Below are 22,065 nucleotides of genomic sequence, written 5' to 3'. Positions count from 1 at the left end.
CAATCAAGTCTGAAAGGGAAAGACTTAGATAGGAGAGCAGCCTCCCTATTCCTGTTTGCTACAGCTTTCTTAACAAGCCTAACATAGCCCTAGTTTTGTTGGCAACCACATCACCGGTCATATCGAACTAAAATTTGCAGGCCTATTTAAAGATAAAGTGCTATCTTAGCTATGCTTCTATTTACGACTTGTAAAGGTGATTTAAGCCACTTTTATAAATTTCAGGTTCTTCAGCTAGTTTGCCTATGAAATCCTAAATTTATCATCAGAAGGAATTACATTTTTACAGATTTTGTCAAATTTTAGATGGGAAGGGACCTCGTCTTTACCCCAAAGGAATAAGTTAACAAGGAATCATCTAGCCCAGAGGCATCAAGCAGCTGTTGTCAGCCTGAGTAAAGCCCAAATCAGATTAAAATGGAATTGAAAAATATTTGATGAAATGAATACAACTATAGTAGAACATGGATAATGTTAATATTGGTTTTCTAACTCAACATGAAACCTGCCGGAATCTTTACGTAGGTTTTAGGGGCTCCCATTGTTATCTGAGTTTGACATCACTGATTTAGCTTCTGCTTGAAACACTCCTTTGTTTCCCAGTCCTGGGAAAGCTTGTTGCAGCTGGGGACCATTTTTTTCAGACTGTTTGTATTTTAATGACTGGGGGAGCTCTCTAGATGCTCTTGGTATAACAGAAGCAAAAAATACGCTTCAGTCCAAAGATAATCTACAAAGAAAGAAGACCCTATGCAGAACAGTGAGGAAAATAATAATAATGACCATTACTAGAGTACTTACTCTGACCCAAACATTATGCTGAGCACTTTACAATTATCTTATTTAATCCTCACCACAATGCTGGGATGCAAGTGCTATTATTATTCCCATTGAACAGATGAAGGAACTGAGGCAGAGATTAAGTGACTAGTCCAATGTCCCACAGCTAGGAAATATCTGAAATTGGATTTTAATTCAGATCTTCTTGACGTTAGGCCCAGCAGTCTGCCTACTGTGTCACCTCAGCAGTTCCAAAAAAAAGGGGGGGGGAAGTGTTTTTGCTGAGAAGTCTTGAGAGGTAGGGAAGGGACAATCCCAGAGAAAGGCAAAGATCAGATAGAAGTGAACTTGTAAAGGTCAGAGTTCTGATGCTTCTTCTATCTAGAGCAGTTTCCTTCTGGTTTGACTATATTTTCATCATCATCACAACCATCATTTTCATCTTCATCACAAATGACATCATCACTACCATCACCATCTTTTTCACCTTCATCACTATCATTTTCATCATCATCATCACCATCACCACCATCATCCCAGGAATAGTTTAAGGTTTACAAAGTGTTTTACCCATATTATCTCATGTTATTCTGACAAGAATCATGGAAAGCAGGTGCTATTATCACTCCCATTTGAGACATGAAGAAACCAAAGATGTACTTGGAGTCAGGCTTTTCCTGGCTCCGGGCGCAGCACTCTAGCCACTGAGCCACCTGGTTCAATCTGATCTCTCGTCATCACTCACTCTGAAATAACTGCTTCCACAGGATTACCTAGCGTCAGGGCACTTTTCCCTCTCCGACAGCCTAACAAGCGAACGGGCTCTCCCTAGAAACCCTGCAGCATCCCGTTATCCTGAAGGCTTTCACAAAGGAAGTCCTCTGCACACTAGCCCAACAGATGGGCAAGCCAAAAATATTTCCAATTAGGATGGGCTAAGTTTAGTGAAAAGATTCGGAAACTATTATTTATGATAGTTTTTGGAAAATCAATTTATAGTGAATTTTTTTTAAATTATAGCTTTTTTGCTATGTATGGGTATGCATGGGTATGTGCGTGGGTAATTTTTTGCAACATTGTCTGTTACACTCACTTCGGTTCCAACTTTTCCCTTTCCTCCCTCCACCCCCTCCCCCAGATGGCAAGCAGTCCCATACATGTTAAATAGGTCACAGTATATCTTAGATACAATCTATGTTTGCAGAACCGAACACTTCCCTTGTTGCACAGGGAGAATTGGATTCAGAAGGTAAAAATAACCCGGGAAGAAAAACAAAAATGCAAACAGTTCACATTCATTTCCCAGTGTTCTTTCTTTGGGTGTAGCTGCTTCTATCCATCACTGATCAGTTGGAACTGAGTTAGATCTTCTCTTTGTTGAAGAAATCCACTTCCATCAGAATACATCCTCATACAGTATTGTTGTTGAGGTATATAATGATCTCCTCGTTCTGCTCATTTCACTCAGCATCAGTTCATGTAAGTCTCGCCAGCCTCTCTGTATTCATCCTGCTGGTCATTTCTTACAGAACAATAATATTCCATAACATTCATACATACAACTTATTCAGCCATTCTCCAACCATTTATCAATTGGAGAATGACTTGATTTATAAGAGATAGTTTCAAAGACAATATTCTTATTTGGGTAAAGTTCTCACTTTAGAGACGTATATTACAAAGTACTTCCCTAGATATATCATCTGATCTGAACAAGCCTAATTTTGTGGACAAGAAACTTAGCCAAGAGCAATTAGCCAGCAGTTTCATGACTTGACCAAGGTCATACAGCTTCCAGTGGAGCCCAGAACCCAAATCATCCAATTCTCAGGCAAGAGTCTTTTCACCTATTTTTTTTTTTTTTTAAAGAGCAAGAGTTCCTGGGAGGGTATGATAATCCTGTGCCAAGATATTCACAGATATTCACTGAATTGAACTGAATCAAATTCATCAAACAGTTATTAAGCAGGAATCAGATGCAATGATTATTCCAATCTCTCGCGTCACTCTGGCTGAATCTCTCCTATGTGTTTCTCTTCTAATTTCAGATTTTAGTTATTTGTGTGTGTTTTCATCTGTCTAGTAGGTTAAGTTCCTTGGAGAAGAAGAATTCTAGGATTCAGAGCTGGAAAGAAATTTAAGAGCTCATCTACTGAGCTCCGAATGTAAATTGAAGTGTAATTTTTCAACTTTATTTTTCTTACATTTTTGGCAACATGACTAATATGGAAATATGTTTTGCATGATTTCACATGATATATTTCACACTGATATATTCCTTGCCTTGTCAGTGAGCAGCAGAAGGGTAAGCAGAAAAGAGAAAAATATAGAACCCGGATTTTTCTTCAAAAAATTGTTAAATAATTTTTAAAAAGATAGCATCTACTCTGATCGTTTTGCAGATAAGGAAAGTGAGGATGATCAAATGAGACCCTTGCCTGAGCTCATACACAGAAAAGTAAAGACCCAGAGATTAAAATCCAGATTCTTTAGATCCAAGCCTGGCTTTTTTCACTGCCAGGAGAGGTCTCATTTCATATTTGTGTCTCTAACTCTTGCCTTGGCACGTGTACCCACTAATAAACTTTGTTGAATGAACCCTCACTGAGCACCGTGCCCTTTGCCAAATGCCCCTGCTCCCTTATCGCCTCGCTTCCCCACCTCTGCCCAAGGAAAAGGTTAAGTTTCATTTACTTAGGGCCTTGTATCAAGCTACCCAACTGAAAACATTAGATTAATGTAAGGAAAGTCAAGGGGGAGAGGGCCGTACAAATGCCACATACCCACCCGCGGAAGCAGAATTGTGGGTCAGTGGCTATAATGACCCAAAGGGAAAAGTCACAAAAGGTTCAATCCCTTCCTACCAGCAAGGACCCAGTCTGCTGGAGCCCAGAAAGTACATAAATCAAATTCCAACTGAGTGGATGCCCTTAACTATATAAGTTCTGGTATATGAATGTGATGGAACAATTTTGTTCTATAAGAAACAACCAGCCGGAGGTTTTCAGAGAGGCCGGAAAGACTTACAGGAACTGACACTGAGGGAAGTGAGCAGAACCAGGAGATCATTGTACATGGCAACAAGACTATACAATGATCAATTCTGATGGATGTGGCTCTCTTCAACAATGAGGTGATTCAGGCTAATTCCAATAGACTTGGGATGGAGACAGCCATCTGCATCCAGAGAGTGGGGACTGAGTATGGATCACAACATAGTATTTTTACTATTTTTGTTGTTGTTTGCTTGCTTTCTGTTTTAGCTCACTCTTTTTTTTCCCTCTTTGATCTGATTTTTCTTGCGCAGTGTGATAACTGTGAAAATATGTATAGAAGAATCGCACATGTTTAACCTATATTGGATCACTTGCTGCCTAGGGGAGGAAGAGAGAGTGAAAAAAAACAAAACTGGAATACAAGGTTTTGCAAGGGTGAATGCTGAAAAATATTTATGCATATAGTTTGAAGATAAAAAGCTTAAAAAAAATCAAATTCCATCGAGATTTCCCTGTCACCTGACCCCAGAAGCCACAAGTAGGCCAAAAGTTACCCAGAAAAGGAAGTCAGGTCTCTCTGGGAGAGGAGAGCTATCAGGGCTGAGAAGGGTAACAGGGATCAGAGTCAAAGTCTCCCCCCCACATACTTGAAGGAAGCCAGAGGAGTGGGGGCAGATATGAAGAAGAGAAATCCAGGCTTGGGATCAGCCAGAGACAATGGCTGGAGTCAAGGGATGGCGTGTCCCACTGGAGGGACAGCCAGGAGCCAATGTCCCTGGCTCAAAGAGTATGTGGTGGGGAGGAAGGGGTAAGAAGATCAAAAGGTAGGAGAGGTCATGGAGGACATTAAAAGCCTAACACAGGATTTCATATTTGTTAATCATTGCTAACCTAAAGGGAGCTTTCTGTCTTGTATTGGGCAGGATTGCGTCATTGTAGGTGCACAGGAGATTTTTTTTTAAGTCTTATTGATATCTTATTTTAACATTTTATTTATTTCCAAAAATATTCCTTTTCTTTTCCTTACTCTGAGAATCACCTCAACGTAACCAAAAAAAAAAAAGGAAAAACAGTTCAGAAAAACCAAAATAATCACTTAATCAGACAGCACATTCATTTCCCCCTACGCACAGCCCCCCACCACTGCAAGATATAGAAGGAGATGCATTTTCTCATCTTTTTCCAGGGTAAGCTTGGTTACCATAAACACACAACATGGCACTGCCCCTGATGCTCCCCCATTATGTCAGTACAGTCACTGTGTCCATAGAGGGCTGAAACTCCAAAAAGGTGTGTGTGAATCAGACAACCGAGCACTTAAGGCTAATTACCCATTCCCTGTGAGACAATGGCTCTATTAGGATATGTTTAAATAAATGGCTCTTCTCCCTATTGGTGCTGGCTGAATGTTTGGTGTTAAGAAAATCATAGGCAAGAATTGGAGGGCGGAGGCAGAGACACCAGAGGCACTTGGCGGCAGGACGAGGAGGAGAGAGGCTGGAGATTCTGGACTGCAGAATCCAGGATACACCTTTGGCAAGCCTCGTGGCAGCTTGCCTGCCTCCTTCACTGCTCCCAGGAAAGACCGAGGACTCTGATCCTGACTCTGGCTGACCCCGAGGCCCCTCCAGGGAGCTAGCCCGGACTCCACAGTGTCTGCTTTCCTGCTTCTGGTGACTTCACTCCATCCACATCAGCTGGTGTCTTCCAAGCTGCTCACAGCTTCCCATTATTTCTTTCCATGCAGTAATATCGTACCGTGTGCTCCCCATTTGTTTGGCCACATCCCAATTAATGGACGTTGACTGTGTTTCTGGGCTCAGGCCTTCAGATCTTTTGATGTATTGGGGACTTTTCTCTCACACAGGGAGGCTCAGTGCCCTAAGCTGCACGCATTACTGGCTGGGAGTTACATCTTTGCCAAGGAAGGCGACCTAAAAGTCCCGTGAGCAGAACAGGATCTAGCCAAGCCTGAGCCCAGGAGCATGAGAAAAAGGAAAGGAGGAAGGGGGCGTTTTGTGTCTTGCATTGCTTCAGGGACATGGCTTGGCCCGACTGGACTTGGACTGGGGGCCGGTCAGCCACGCTGCCTTGGTCAGCTGCCAATTGAGTGGTGATGGGGTATACCAAATGCTAATAATGACGACGATGATTTTAACGGCATAAACGTTCGAGTTACTCTGAGATCCCGGCAACCACGCTTCCAGGAAAGAATCAAACATAACACTCAGCACTTTCCATCCTGGTGAAGGCTTGGACACTTGTCACATCTGTAGATGCCGTGGAGTTGTGGCAGATGGATGCAGAACAGAAGGATCTTAACCAGCTAGAACACTGAGATGAAGTTCGTAGAGGGCAAATGAAAACTTTTATGCTTGGGTCCAAAAAGTGAGCTGCACAAAGACAGGAAACAGGCAGCATACCCTGTGAGGTGACTCTCCCCACCGGCTCACTCCCCTAAGTCAGGTCCCAGACCATGACTGTGCCTTTGGCTGGGGCTCTGGAGCTCATCTGATGCCATGGAGGTTATAAGCCCCCATTAGTGAGCTATAGCATGATTATCATTCAGTCAACAAGAAAAAGTTGGTTTTTAGGCAAGGTTATTTACTAAGGCACAATATTTCCCCAAAAGTCTGTGCCACTTAACAGTCTAAAGGAAAGTGGGTTCATGTTGGGAGATTACTTGTGTCAAAAGGCCAACACACACAATTTCTGATTACTGAAAGTTCTTTTCTCCTCTGCACAGGGGTTCAAGAAGTCCCTTTAGGCACGATACAGCCTCAGAATTATTCTCTGAGCTCCTCACGGAGCCGTGACTCTGCCTTCTTGTCTTGCTTCCCATCTGTTCGAAGTTTCGGTTCAAACCCCAACCACCAGCCGCTGCAGAAATGTGGGACAATGTGCTGGGGGTGACTCTAGGATGCCAGATGGGAAGATGGGAAATCCTAACACCTGGTTTGTGAGCTCCTTCGCCCCTCCCCACCCCTACAAGAGAGGAAGTTCTTTGGAACTAAAGATTATTCTTTGTAATTTCACAACATTCATTTTCCATTGTTCAGTAGTAGTTATTCTTCCTCTCAACATTGTAGTCATTGCATATATCATTTTTCTGGCTCACTTCTATGTGTCTGGACCCTTTTGCAGAAGCTACTCCAGTTATTGCTACATTATTCACTGTTCAATGTCCAAGCAACAGGAGACCATCAGAAAAAGTTTCAGACTTCATTTCATTTCTTTTTTCTTTTCTTTTCTTTTTGCTGAGGCAATTGTGATTAGGTCACTTGCTCAGGGTCACACAGCTAGGAAGTGTTAAGTGTCTGAGACCAGATTTGAACTCAGGTACTCCTGACTTCAGGGCCAGTACTATCCACTGCACCACCTAGCTGACCCACTTCATTTCATTTCTGTGAAGGTTTTTTAATGATCTCATTTAGATTTATTTGGACCTAAGATCTCCAGATCCATTGGGTTTTTTTTTTTTTAATCAATTTTATTTTACTTTTAGTTTCAAATTCTCTTACTCCCCCCTTCACTTGTCCCCACTGAGAAGGCAAGAAATAAAAACCCCATTACAAACATGAAGTCACACAAAGCAAATTTATGTGTTAGTCATTTTCAGGGAAAGGAAGCAGCAAGAGAAAAAATGCTTCAGTCTTTCTCTGAAGTCACCAGCTTTCTGTCTGAAGGTGGATCTTTCCTCATGAATCCTTGAGAACTGTGGTGGGCCATTGCATTGATCAGTTACTAAATCTTTCACAGTTAATTATATCTTTCCAGTACTGTTGTGACTGTATAAATTGTCCTCCTCATTCTACTGACTTCACTTTGCATCAGTTAATATAGATCTTCCCAGGTTTTTCTAAAGGCATTCCCTCTATCATTTCTTACAGTGTAATGTTCTCTTGTTTTGGTTTTTTGGGGTCTCTGGGCAGCCTTCCTTTCAGTTCAGTAATCACCACAAATGCAGCCGGGGGTTAGAGTCCAAATCCTTTATTGTCTCCTTCAAAGTCCTATCTCTTTCCCTTGGGGCTCGGCTAGTTTTCTGGAGGCCTTCTTCTCTCCTTGGTTCCGAGAGCTTGAGTCCTGCCTCCTTCTCTGCCTTCTGAATCTCTCCCGAATCCAAAGGTTTGTGCTTCAGCCTCCAGCCACCACAAAGGTGGACGATGGAATGAATCTGTCTCGGCCTTTGCTGGCTGTTATATACTCTTTAATCATAGATGTAAATCTTGTGGAACTAGATTAAGTACTAAGTACATGTACTGAAGTAGAGAACTGTTAAGCACCAGGCTAAACTAGATAAGCACCTTGTAAGAATCCTTTGTTTCAAGTTCAGAGTTCTGGCCCATAACATTATAATATAATTGTATTCAATGACATTCATATACCACAATCTGTTCAGCCATTTCCCAATGGATGGGCACCCCCTCATTTTCCAATTCTTTGCCACCACAAAGAAAACTGTACAGAATCTTGTACACATGGATTCTTTTCTTCTTTCTTTAATTTTCTTCACATATAAATCTACAAGAATTGCTGGGTCAAAGCTTAATAGTCATAGTTTAATAGATTTGGGGAGGGGGCATGGTTCTAAAATCATCTCCCAGATTGTTGAATTAGTTTACAGCTCCATTAACTGTACCTATTTTTCCACATCCCCTTCAGCACTTGTCATTTTGCTTTTCTGTCACCTTGGCTAACGAAGGTGTGAGATGGTACCTCAGAATTCATTTAATTTGAAGTTTTAATTAGTGATTTTTTCGTGATGTAATTTGTTTAACTAATAATCATTAATATATAATTATATAGTAATAATAATAATACGTTTAATTAATTTAGTGATATAATTGTTTCTTCAAATATTGCTTTGTCAGCATCCTAGAAATTTTGGGGATGTCATTTCAATGTTATTATAGTTCAGGAAATAATTGTTTCTGTGATTCATTCTTTGACCCACTCATTCTTCAGGATTAGGTTGTTTAGTTTTCAATTGATTTTTAAGTTATGTCTCAAAGGCCTTAACTGAAGTAATTTTTATTTCATTATGGTGAGGGAAAATATTCTGCGTTTCTAGATGTTTGTAAGGTTTTCATGCTGGGAAACATGACTAATTTTTGTGAAGGTGTCACATATAGTTGAGAAATGTATATGCCTCCTTTCTGTTTCCATTCAATGTTATTAAGAATTATTATATGTAATTTTCTAAAATCCTATTGATCTCCTTAACTTCTTTCTTATTTTACGGTTAGATTGTTCAAGGCCTCAAAAAAGGATAAACCAAGGTACCCCATTATTATAATTTTACTATGACTCCTGTCATTTAACTTTCCTTTCAAGAATGTGGATGCTGTGCCATTTGGTGTAGAGTACTTTTATGGTATCTTTTAGCAAAATTTCCTGTTTCTCTGTTTAGGTCTTTTTAATTAGGTTTATTTTGACTTGTGCTTTGTCTGAAATCACCATTGCCACTCTTGCCTTTTTTTTTTTAATTTTACTTGCACTGAAGCAAAATAAATTCTGTTCCAGCACTTTATTCTAATTCCATGTATATCTTTCTGTTTCAAATATGTTTCTTATAAACAACATATTGTTGCAGGATTCTGGTTTCTAATCCATTCTGCTATCCTCTTCCATTTTATGAATGAACTCATCCTGTTCACAGTCACAGTAATTGCTACTAACTTTGTTTTTCTCCATCCTATCCTCTTATATTTATCTTTCTCTTTTTACTCTGTCCCCTCCTCAAGAGTGTTTGATTTCTGACTACTGTCTCTCCTTAATCTTCTCTCCTTTTCTTTTCCTCCTAATTCCATTTGGATTAAAAGATGAATTGCTCTCCCCTATTGGGTGGTTATGTGTATTCCTTCCTACTTGAAACAGTTCAGATGAGAGTGAGCTTCAAGTTTTTCCAAATTCCCCCATTCTCCCTTAAGTTGTATGCTTGCATGCTCCATTTATATAAGACAATTTTCCTCATTCTCTTTTCCTTTCACCCTTTTCTTCAGTTCATCCCCCTTTCTAATCCCCCAATTCTTTGAGATGATCCCAACATAACAGAATCAGCAGGCTCTCTCTCTTAAAATTATTCCAATACCTCTGTTGATGCAATTTTGAGGAATTACACGTATGATTTTCCTATATAAGAATGTAAAGAGTTTAGTCTTGTTTAATCATTTGTTTTCTTACTTATGCTTAACTTTTCATGGTGCTTTTTATGTGCTAGTTCTGTGCTAAGCGCTTTACAATTATTATCTCCTTTCATCCTTACAGCAATCTTGGACATATATATTATCCTTATTTTACAGATGAAGAAACTGAGGTAGAAAGTGATGAAATGACTTGTTCAGGGCCACATAGCAAGTAAGCATTTAGCACAGTAGCTATCACATAGAAGGCAATTAAATGTTGATTGAATTGAATTGGAAATATCTGAGTTCATTGACTCTGGTCTTGATTCCTGGCCCAGCACTCTATCCCCTTGTGTCATCTAGTATCAGGAATGTCTGAAAGTCCTGCTTCATTAAATATCCACTTTGGATGCCTTTCCTTCTGAATCATTATTTTCCAAGTCCTCCATTCCTGCACCATTGGATTCTTTCTTTCTGACTCCTTACAGGATTTTCTTCTTGACCCAGGACCTCTGGATTTTAGCTACGATATTCTTGGGAGTTTTCATTTTGGAGTTTCTTTTAGGAGGCAACTGGTGGATGCTTTCAATTTCTACTTTGTCCTCTGATTTTAAGGTTATCTGGGCAGTTTTCTTTTGTAATTTTTTGAAATATGATTTCTAGGCTCTTTTTCAGGTTGTCCAATGACTTAAAACTACCTCTCCCTGATTTATTTTCCAGGTCAGTTTATCCTATGAGAGTCTTCTCATTTTCTTCTTTTTCAGGCTTTTCATTTCTTTTTTTTTGTTTTTTGTCTCATAAAGTCATGAGCTTCCTCTAATTAATTCTGATTTTCAAGGCATTATTTTCTTTGGTATTTTTGGTACTTTTTTTTATAAAGTTAATTCTTTTTTTAATATAACTTTCTTGCATAGCTCTCAATTCTTTTTCCATTTTCCTTTATCACTCTAATTTAATTTTTAAACTCTTTCTATGCTCTTTTAAAAATCCTTCTTTAGCTTTTCTAGGAATGGTTATTGACCTTGTCTCCTCTCTGCAACTTTCTTTGAAGTTTTGTTTGTAGATGTTATCTTTTTCTGAGTTTGTGTCTTGAGCTTCCCTGTTATCAGAGCAGCTCTTTATGATCAGTTCTTTTTTGTTTGCTCATTTTCCTAGATTACTTCTTGACCCCTGACTTTGTTAGCGTTGTGCTCTGGTCACTAAGGAGGGCAAAGTCTGGCTTGAGCCTCTGTCTTTTATGTTCTTCTGATGTTTTCATAACTCAATCTGCTTCCAAGTGGCACGCTCCGGCGGAGCTCTTGTTTACCGCCCTCCTGATCCGAGCTCTCTGAGCGCCTGACCCAGATTTGGGTCTGCTGACTTGCGTATTCATTCAGTGCCACAGACTGTTACAGGTGCAGTCCCCGTTAGCCTGCTGTGAGGCTCTGCCAGTTTCGAGTGTCTGGACTCCTAGCTCCCCGTTGGTCTGGATCTCCTGACCTGGTCATTGCACTGCAGGCTGATGTGCGGGGCTAAAAGGCAGAAACAAGTCCCTGCCTCTGCTCTGGGGTTCAAAGCCACAGAGCTAAGTTTCTGGAACTTGTTCCTTGCCCCTTACACAGAAGGACCCCGCTTCCTCACAAACACTCTTTCCACCCTGAAATTGGGATTTTGGAATGGGTAATGGGCAAAAAGGGAGCTCCCATTCCCACAGCCAGTGGTTCAGGCCAGTTTTACCCACCTGAGCTTCAGGCCCTTTACTGTCCCTGGGCACTGGAATGTTCCTCCATGAGGCAGTGGCCACGCCCCAGCATCCACAACCCTCTCCTATCATTCCCGGCTTCTCAGGCCTGGAACAAGGACTCGCTGGGAATTTTCTTGGCTTTCCTAGTCCAAATTTGGTCTGGTGTGTTTTCTAGGTTGTTGTAGAAGAAACTGGGAAGGCTCTAAGGCAAAAATCCTCCCTCTCACGGTCCCCTCTTGACTCTGACCTCATTTTCTGTTTTTCTTTATGAGCTTTCTCCCTCAAGTGTACAATAGATAGGAACTCGGTGGCTCGATATCAGCAAAAACCAAGCGACGGGCGCTCTAGGCGCAGACAACTCCAGATTCCCACAACAGCGTCAGGCCCGTGACGAGCATTCCCAATCGGCGACTCTCTGCCTCTCGAATCTAGGCCAAAAGCCCAAAATTTCATTTTCATTAAAAGTTATACTCAGCTGTGGCGCGCAGGCCATCAGAGGCAAAACAGCCCAAGGGCCTAAACTGGGAAGACAAAAGCAGAGACTCTAGGATGAAAATAGAAGCACGAGGGACAGACCAGGGAACAGCCAATGGCCTTAATAACTGGGATGGCTCCCCCTGCTACAAGTTAAACACCCTCATAAATGGGGTATTCACGGGTCCCAAGTACTTAGAGTGGCGTCGTAGGAATCATTTGATTCCTGCAATTTTCGGGAGAGGACACCAAGGATTGGAGCAGGCAGCCCACGGCCCTCTGGGAAGTCACCAAACCCAGTGCAGGCAGGAAATGCTGCCATCAGTTCTGAAAGTTGTACTTTTAGATATCAGCTGTTAGATTCTCTTCAGTCAGACTCCCCAATGTCTATATAAAAATCAGACAAAACTTCCCGAGACATGAAATGATAAGGAATTTCATTCAAAGATCCATTAACAGTAACATCAGGACTGGGACACACAGACATGGGACACACGGGCCCAGGACCGCCCAACATGGTGGGCCCTCATCAGAGAAGGGGCCGTGCTCTAGAGACAAAGGAGACTGGAATTATCTCAGAAGAAACGCGAGATGAGCAAAGTTGGAGAGTCCTCCCCAGATACTCCCGGGGACTACTCGTGGCCGCCTTTTGGCCGAGCGCTCCGGGCTCGTATCGGTCTGATCCACCACGGTTTTTCCAAGGTGACCCAAGAAGGTGTTTACTACCCTCCCGGTTTATGCTTGGTCTGTGAGTGATCACAAGCACTGTTTTCTGTGACCAGGGTCCCAGCTCCCCTGGCTCCGTGTGTGCTAGTGCTCCCCCTCGCCCCCGGGCTGCCACCCAAATCCAAGTAAGGGCAATGCCGGTGGTACCAGCCAAGGGACCCTGAAATCTCCTTCTTCTATGGAGGTTTTCTGGGAAAACTTGGGTCATAATTTCCCTGAATGAGGAAGCTTTTGGGATTCTCAGTTTAATCGCATAGGTGGAGGGAGTATTCCCATCAAGGAAGCAGCATGAGCTGTGTCTCCAAAATTACTCTCACACATAGACTATTTTAATGTACTTTTCTAACATCCCCGGTGTTATACGCCCCAAAACCATGATTACCGATGAAAACAAAATACTAGGAAGGTTCTTACAATAGGATGGGTTAGAACGGCAGACTCCCTTAACCTCAGGGAAAAAGTCTGGAGAACTTACCTGCTGAAGAGTTAAAATCTGGTCTCTGATACAATGTGATCATGAGGAGGTCTTTTAGCCTCAATTTGCTCATCTGAGAATGGGGATAAGAATACTTGTAGGAACTATTCCAATAGATTGTTGTGCCTGGAATGAGGGCAATTATGTAAATACACTGCTTATCCCTATGTTTATTATTGATAATTATTTCTGTCAAGAAGAGCTCCGAGCACTTTCAGTGAATCGATTTGACCTACCCTACCTCCCGGTGGCCATTACCGAAAAACTTGGTTTGAGCTCTAGGACGACCTTAGGAGAAGCCTCGGAGATCAGTTGATCCGAGTTCTCCTTTTGTCCAAAATCGCGCAGGGATTAAGAAGCAGGAAGCGTGTCAGTGACCACTACGGGAGCTCTCCGTTTCTGTTTCCATACCTGTAAAAGGGGGCCTACGCTTGGCGCGTCTTCGGAGCTCTGACATCTAACATCTATCATCGGTCTGACTGACAAGTACCAAATCGCTTTACCTTTGGATGCTGGGGAGGCGGAGGACCGAGACCTCAGCCTCCGGAAGGACACTCAGAGAAGAGAAAGCAGAGCCCGCCCAGCCCTGGGGATTACCTGTATGCATTTTTGGAAACAGGACGAGGGTCAAACTTAAAGAAGATGATGCACATGGGGAAGTGTCCCTGAGGCAGCTGCTTCTTGCAGACCCGGACAGTTCAGTCTGTGGGCAGAGGAACAAAAAGGGCTCGGTCATCCAGTGACTTAGGAAAGCACATCAGGTCAGTAAGCGCTCCGGGAGCCCTGCCGCGTTCGGCCGCCAGGGATCCTTTCAGCGAGCAGCAATTCAGCAAACGATGGGAAGTCCCAAAGTTCCGGGGCCGGAGCATGACGTGCTCCAGGAGCCCGACACAATTTTATTGTGTGAAATCATGCAACCGATATGTTATCAAATACCTTCTATGTGCGAGTAGGCAAGAGAAACAAGGGGAACTCTAGAGCCCTTCCAGCCTTTTTAATTTTTTCTGCCTGAGGCCATTAGGGTTAAGCAACTCGCCTAGGATCACACAGCTAGGAAGTGTTAAGTGTCTTGAGACCAGATTTGAACTCAGGTCCTCCTGACTTCAGGGCTGGTGCTCTATCCACTGGGCCACCTAGCTGCCCCCCTACTTCTAGCTTTAAACCTTTCTATGAGAAAATACACATTTGTTTTGGGGCTGGAGCTGAGATTTCACTGATGCAGAGAACTTACCCACTAAGGAACTCCTTCCACCACAGCAGCCCGTTTGCCTGAGCCCTACAGGGCAGCTAGGAAGTGAAGTGGCTAGAGCCTGGGCCAAATCGGACCTTGGGCACTTACGAGCCAGGACTGAGACTGGGCAAGTCACTTCACCCTGTCTGCCTCAGTTTCCCCATCTATAAAATGAGCTGGAGAAGGAAACGGCCAGCCACTCTGGTATCTCTGCCAAGAAAACCCCAAGTGCAGAGGATGGCAGTCATGCTAGAGGAGCATTTCAGCTACGGGGGCAGCCACAGAGAATACTAAGAGGGGAGAGATGGAGCGTCTTGTTTATGGAACAGCCAAGAGGCCACGGTCTCTGATCGGAAGAAGAAGGAAGAATGTGTGAGATTGGAAAGGGAGGAAGGGGCTAATATCCCCCACCCCAATGCGCACATAGACACACAAATGCATGCGCACACACGTACGCATCCTTGTACACCGACACATACACACGTGTGAGCACACTCCCACCCACTCCATTTGCCATATATAAAATGTCACAGCTAAGGGCCTTGTATACCTTTCTCGTCCTCGTCTAACCCTGTTTTGTTTTCTCGGTGTCTTAGGGCTTTTGTTGCCTGTCAGAAAGAAAAAAGCCACATTTAAAGTTCATAAATTTGTGTGAATCGCACCATCGTTCATCTGTCGAGGGAGCTAGTCATTCGCCATTTTAATAATCTTCTTCAGGGAGGAGTTGCAAGCTAAAAGCCAATTAGGCTCCTCAAAAGAATTACAAGTGGAGTCCCAATTACTAGATGTCCTAATCCTCCTCGTTAACTGCTGTTACCCCACCCACCCAGCGAGCACAAATGCCCTAACAGGCAGGTACTGCTTTTGCACGGGGATCTGAAGCGAGTTAATAAGGAGCAGAAAAGGGATAAGCATCTGATGGAGAAGTACATTTCATCATCCCCTCCGGCCCACAATGCATCTTGGGTGGATCCTACCATCTTGCAGTCTCTTCCCAGAGATAACTGAGGCGCATTTAGGGTCTGCCTCGTCCAAGATGTCTGACCCAAAGCTGTTCTGGGACACCTTGCGGAGACAGGGTGGCAATCAAAGCCTCAAGTCAAGGTGATGAAGGCTCTGCTGCCATTGTCCAAGACTTCTAAGTGGTTCTGATCTTATTGGCCCCCAAGATGGGGCAGGCCCAAAGGATGCTGGATGTGCCCCTGGCATTGGCCGACCCCACCTGGAGACGGCACAAGGACCTTTCACAAGTTCTAAGGCCGCCACCTGCCTCCGAGGTTATGGAGTCCCTCCGGGGCACAGGCCTCCCAAAGTCAAGGCTTCAGCCTCAGCAGAGTGCCCGTCTTGAGAATCCCAGAGGTAGCAGGGCACTGGCAGGAATCCCGGTCTCCATCACATCTCTCCCCAAACCGGCTGCCTGGCTCCCCCTGGAAGGGGGCACTGCTCTGATCCAACAGCTGCCCGCCCTGGCGCCAGCACTCGCCACTCCAATGACAGATGAGCGGACAGGCTGAGAGCGACGGGCGCATCTGTGAGGCGCAACGTGGCCCAGGAGACTCGCGGCTTTCCTTCTCCAAGCGGTTACACAAATGCAGGCAGTGCCTCCAGTTTGCCAGTGTTCTGAGCCACCGCTTATTTTAGAACCTAAATGAGCCTTTCAGGATTTTCTGCGTCTGCGTTCCAAGAGAATGCAGACATTTTCCACCACATTTAACACTATTTTGCTCCCACCATCAAATCTGGCGCCGTAAGTGCCGCATTTGCACAGATTTCAAATGAACAGCCCGTCACCGGCTACTTGCTCTGTCAAGCCCCGGATGAGCATCACAGCGCGCCATCGCCGGGCCCAATTTTAGCTCTGAGACGTTAATGCCAGACAAAGTCATTCTCTGAGGCTACAGGTGGAAAAGGTGTGAGAGGGAGAAAATTGAGGCCGTGAGATGCCCGCTCCCTCGGCTCCCCCCGCCCTCCCCTCCAGAACCCTCGGCCCCAGCTCTCCCTGGCTTGGACAGCGAGGTGGCCCTTCTCCTCGCCAAGGCCAATCGCCCGGCACGCGTGCCTCTGCCAACCACGGGGAGCTCTCTCTGAGGCTTTCCTACTCCCTTCCCGTGGGCCCAAATGGCCTTCATCTCTAAGCTATGGTGACTCTCAAGCCACCGGCCTATGTTTCTCCTCTCTTTCTCAGACAAACATCCCAGAAAAAGTCTGTCCACACTTGCTATCACTCCCCAGGCCTCTGCAACCTGGCTGCCACCCTCATCACTTCCCTGAAATTCTCTCTCCAAAGTCACCAAGGATTTTGCCCAAACTGCTGCTTTCTCCCCTCTCCCCCGCCCCCATTCTCATCCTTTTTTTTTTCATGAGGCAATCAGGGTTAAGTGACTCACCCAGGGTCACACAACTAGGAAGTATTAAGTGTCTGAGGGGTCCTCCTATCCCCCATAGCATCCCCTGGCTGTCCCTAATTCTCCTCCTTTGTGACCTGTCTACTTCTGGATACTTTGATCTTCTCCAGCTCTGCAGCCCATGGGATCATTCCTCCACTGGCCTCTGCAGGACCATCCCCCAGCCAAAGACACCTGGAGGGAAAGAAAGGGATCGGCATCTCCTCTGGCACCTGGAGGGAGAGTGCCCTCAGCCATCGCCCCGGGAAACAATCTCCTGGCAACTGCTTCTCCGAACAGGATGTGCTTGCTACAAAGACCTTGGCCCTGTTCAGAACCAGAAACCGGGAGGATTTTATCACTGGAAATCTCAACTGCCACCGTACCTTAAGAACCTTGGGATTTTCCCACCAGACTTCTTCTTCCCCGACATGTTGTCTCTCTCATTAGAACGCCCTGGAGGGCAGGGGCCGGACTGTGTCTCTCCCAAGTTTAGCTTAACATGGCACCTGGCATACAGCAAGCACTTAAAAATGCTTTGTTCATCTATCCACTGATTTGTCCATCCGCCCATCCAGCCAGCCGTCCATCTACCCACAATGCCATTGGCCTGACAAACACTAGTACGTCTTCATAAAGCAGCACTTTTTCTTGCTGTATTGAATAAAATTTTTTTACAGCAATAAAACCGCTGTAGAAGCTGAGCGTGACAGAGACTCCCCTGAGGGGAATGGCCCTTTCTTTGCAGTCCATAACAGACTCTAAGTTGAGGTCCCAGCCTATCTGGAACCTCTCTGGGATGGACAGCAAGCAGAATCAGGATCTCTTAACTAGCTAGCACAGGGGCCCAAACCTAACAAGATGAAACTTAATAGAGCTAAATGAAAACCCCTAAACTTGGGTTCAAAAAATATAGGTCACAAATACACTATTGGAGAGACGGACTTAGACAATGGCTTCGTGTTCATAAGATCCAGGGGTTTGGCTGGAAGTCCAATATGTCAACAGCGTGATGGGGCAGACAAAAAGCTCACGTTCTCTTAGGGCTAACAGAACCAAATGGCCCCTCGGCCCTCACCCTTTCCCCAGGGTTACTCATCAGGTGGTCACCTGCTCTATCATTGCTCCCCAGCTTCTGGCCACTACCAACAGGGCTGCCACAAACATTTTGGCACATCCAGGTCCCTTTCCCTTCTTTAGTATCTCTTTGGGGTACAAGCCCAGTAGAAACGCTGCTGGATCAAAGGGTACGCACAGTTTGATAACTTTTTGAGCATATGAACTCCCAGTCTCAAAGGAGCCTGAGCGATCCCCCACATCTATGGTAGAGTTGAAGAGGAAGGAGATCTCTGCTGCCAGCACCAAGCTTCTCCCTGGGCCTCTGGGTTAGGAGCTTCCTCCCTCCACAAGTGACAGGGGGGACGGGGTTACACTGAAGCTCTACTTCGTAGGTTGGCAGCCTTCATCCCTGCAGCCTTCGGGTCCTTCCAGAACCTCCATTCAAGGAGGGGACCCAGGCCATCTGCCTTCCTTCATTCGTCCCCAGGAGTTCACCATGCCCCATCTCTGGGGCCCTTTACTCCCTCTCCCCTTTCATGGGGGAGCTCCATTCCTGTGCTGTCTTTCCCCATTAGAACGTAACCTCCTTGAGATAACCTTTCTATCTTTATTCATATTCCCAGCACTCAGCACGGTGCCGGGCACACAGGAAGCACCGAACAAAGGTTTGCCACAATAACAAGAGACTGAATCAAAATCTGCACTTTGGCGATTTCCATCCGGACGAAGATACTCTCATTACTGAGTGACTGGGATGGCAGAAACTACGACACACAGAGTGGCGAACTGGGGAAGGGGAAAGAGGGGCCGCAGGGAGCCGGACATCGGGAAGTTTGTGGAGACGGCCTTCATCGGCAGCGGACTTTCCCCTGACTGGCAACGTTCAAGCATGGCCCCCAAGAACTCCTCGCCACTGTTTTAAGTAGATCACACTCTTGCTGGTTCTGAAACACGATGGCTCCTTATACCATTTTATAAACTAAAAGAGCAATTCCCTTTCACTGGGGGATTTCAAAATACTCAAAAGAAATCCATAACTCGATCATCCCAGAGCCAGCCAGGCGAAGCTTATGCACATCACGAGCTGCTCCAGGGCCACCAGTTCAGCAAGATCACTGATCACCCCAGAAGGGGGTCTCTCGGACAATGTTAATGACGACATGTTTCTACATGACTTTTAGGTGTAAAAATCACTTTCCTCCCAACTATTCACTGTGTGTGTGTGTGTGTGTGTGTGTGTGTGTATGTGTGTGTGTTTGTGCTGAAATATCATTATTTCCTTTTTACAAATGGGGAAACTGAGGCTCTGAGGTTTAGACACTGAATAGGAGGCAGGTTGAGAACTCTTAATAAGCCTCCAGCTGGGCACACACCTTCGGTTCAGCATCAATCCCGGCCTCTCACCCACCCTTCCCCCTCCCTAGAAGTCTCCCAAGGTTTGGTTCAGCTGTGGTCTTGGTTCTGTTCTTGCTTCTGGATTTCTTTTCTAATCAGGCAGCCTTCTACTTCCTGGTTGCTCTCTCCACTTCTCATCTTTAGGTTTTCTAAGGATTTTACCATCAGGAAGATGGCCTTCTGTATCCTAATTTTACCCATGGTGGTTTTTGATATATCCCAGGTTGGCGTAAGAAATTAAATAGGGGGCAGCTAGGAGGCCCCGTGAATAGAGCACCAGCCCTGAAGTCAGGAGGACTTCAGTTCAAATCTGGCCTCACACCATTTAACATGTCCTGGCTGTGTGACCCTGGGCAAGTCACTTACCCCCAACTGCCTCAGCAAAAAAAGAAAAAAGAAAGAAAAAGAAAAATGGTAAATTAAATAGGAACTTGGGGGAAGTTTTGCAACACAGAGCCTACAACCAAATACTTAACTTGAATTCCACAATAAAGTGCTATAAACGCCCCAGAAGAGAAAAAGGGGGAAAAAAATCAGATTTCTTCTTGGGTACAAAAGGCAGGCCAAATTTTTTGGTAAGGATTTTCCAGGCTATGGGGGTGAGGTACCCTTAACACCAGTGATGTAGAAGAGATAAGCACAGAATGAGAGCCTTCTGAGATTTTCTCCAATTTACCCTGTAAGTATTTTGTGGGTGGGCAGTTAGGGGGTGCCACAGAACACAGAGTGCTGGGCCTGGGGTCAGGAAGACTCAGTTTCCTCATCCTCCTACCTAGCTATGTGACTCTGGACAAGTCACTTCCCCCGTCTGCCTCAGTTTCCTCATCTGTAAAATGAGCCGGAGTAGGAAATGGCATCTCTGCCGAGGAAACCCCAAACGGGGTTGCCACAAAAGACAATAACGATTTTGTTTGTGTAATTGTTTGCATTTTGTCTCCCTGTTACTGCCTTTTGCATTTCTCTGTAACCCCAGGGCTTAACTGTTGATGGACAGAACAAATTAGTTCTTTTGGTTACCACATCACACTACTGATATACTGTAGGCACTAAAACAAACCAAAAAACCCCGGTTCCACTAAAAGCACTAGTTCCTCCCCCTCCCCGACTCAGTACTTCAAAAACTGTTGTCTGGCCCCATCTCTCCCATCTTATATCTGTAACACTGACATTTTGAACCCAAGCGTAGGACTTTACATTTATCACTGCTAACTGTCAACCCTGAAGCTTCAGCCGACCCTTTCAGCCCGTGAAGATTTTTTTAAAATTTCTCTCTATCGGAGTTTACAAAATCTCAGAGCTGGAAGGGACCTCGGGGGTCACGTTCGCTTTATTTAGTACAGAACCTCCCTCTTTCCCCGAGACAGCTCATTCCATTTTGGGATCTTTCTAGAAGACATCTCAATCCCTCCATCCAAAGCCGGCTGCGTAGTCCATTCAGACCTCCTTTCGAAGGAGAGGTTACTTCGAGTTCATTATTAGAAACTATCAGAAAATAGATTCCCTTAATTGCCACCTCTGTGAGAGTCCGTTCCACAAATGGATGTCACCCAGCGCTCCCAGGACTTGCGGGGTTTCGACGAGGGCCGAGCCCGACTGCGCCGCTCACCGCCTTCGCTTGCTCGGCTTCCAACAGGGAAGCTGATGTGTTTATGACTCTTTCATATTTTAGCTTCCTGGAAAGCTCACCACTCTCAATCAAATCCCATTATCCCATATCGGTTTCAAATTTTATTTCCCTTTTATGTGCCCGTCCTGCCCACTCTCCTTCAGTTCACCATAAAATAGCTACAACGCTGGATGACTTCCTAGAGCTAAATTGTTCCGTATCACGTATGACCCAGTATTTGAAAGGCTGGAAATATCCCAGGATACCTTGGACGAGAATGGCAGAGGGACGCGGCCACGGAGATGCTGCTGGGAGGACCGAGCGAGGGCTGGGGGAGGTACAAGGCGAGGGGAGGGGAGCAGTTTTCTCAGAAATACCCTGGGTCAATATAGAGCATTCAAGATCTTAACTGTGCTTGCTGCATGTGGATTATGAAAAAAGCACCTGATCTGCTCAAGGCAAATGCTGCTCCACGAGCTTTTGTTAAAATTCTTCTCCGCCCTAGCTCGCTTTTCCAAAATTATGGAAGGTTTGCAGAGAGAAGGTTTACAAACATTAGCTCCTTTTATCCTCCAAACAACCCTGGGAGGAAGGTTGTGTTGTGGCCGAGTCCTTCGGATGCATCTGCTTGTGCTTGACCCCGTGAACCACGGCACGCCAATAGGTCCACGAGCAAAGACACTGGAGGGGGGCCGCCATGTTCTCCTCCAATGGATTAAGGCAAACAGGGGTTAATTAAGCCCGGGATCACACAGCTACTAAGTGTCTGAGGTCACCTTTGAATTGAGGGCTTCCTGACTCCATCCACTAAGCCACCAGGCTGTCTCCATTCTAGAAATTAGTAAATGGAAGCAGACAGAGATTAAATGAGTTGTCCCGGGTCACCCAGCTAGTCAGTGACTATGACTGGATTTGAACTCTTTTTTTTTTTTTTTTTTGCTAAGGCAATTGGGGTTAAGTGACTTGTCCAGGGTCTCACCGCTAGGAAGAGTTATATGTCTGAGGCCAGATTTGAACTCGGTCCTCCTGACTTCAGGGCTGGTGCTCTATGGATTTGAACTCTTAATGATATCCACAGCTCTAACTACTGT

General features: G+C 44.8%; 1 protein-coding gene across 3 annotated transcripts in view; it reads right to left on the bottom strand.

The window, feature by feature from the left end:
- TANGO2 (transport and golgi organization 2 homolog) overlaps window positions 1-22,065 on the bottom strand; it is a 154,704-nt gene that overhangs the window by 86,783 nt on the left and 45,856 nt on the right. For 2 of the 3 annotated variants that reach the window (XM_051973229.1, XM_051973227.1), the window contains exon 2: window positions 13,897-14,002. In XM_051973229.1, the coding sequence (XP_051829189.1) occupies window positions 13,897-13,952 (56 nt within the window). In that variant the 5' untranslated portion in view covers window positions 13,953-14,002. Of the gene's footprint in view, window positions 1-13,896; window positions 14,003-15,080; window positions 15,103-22,065 lie in introns of those variants that run through there. The other variant, XM_051973228.1, reaches the window with a different exon arrangement.

This window comes from Antechinus flavipes, chromosome 1, assembly GCF_016432865.1.
Source record: "Antechinus flavipes isolate AdamAnt ecotype Samford, QLD, Australia chromosome 1, AdamAnt_v2, whole genome shotgun sequence".
NCBI lineage: Eukaryota > Metazoa > Chordata > Mammalia > Dasyuromorphia > Dasyuridae > Antechinus > Antechinus flavipes.
This window is presented reverse-complemented; position numbering and strand designations above follow the sequence as displayed.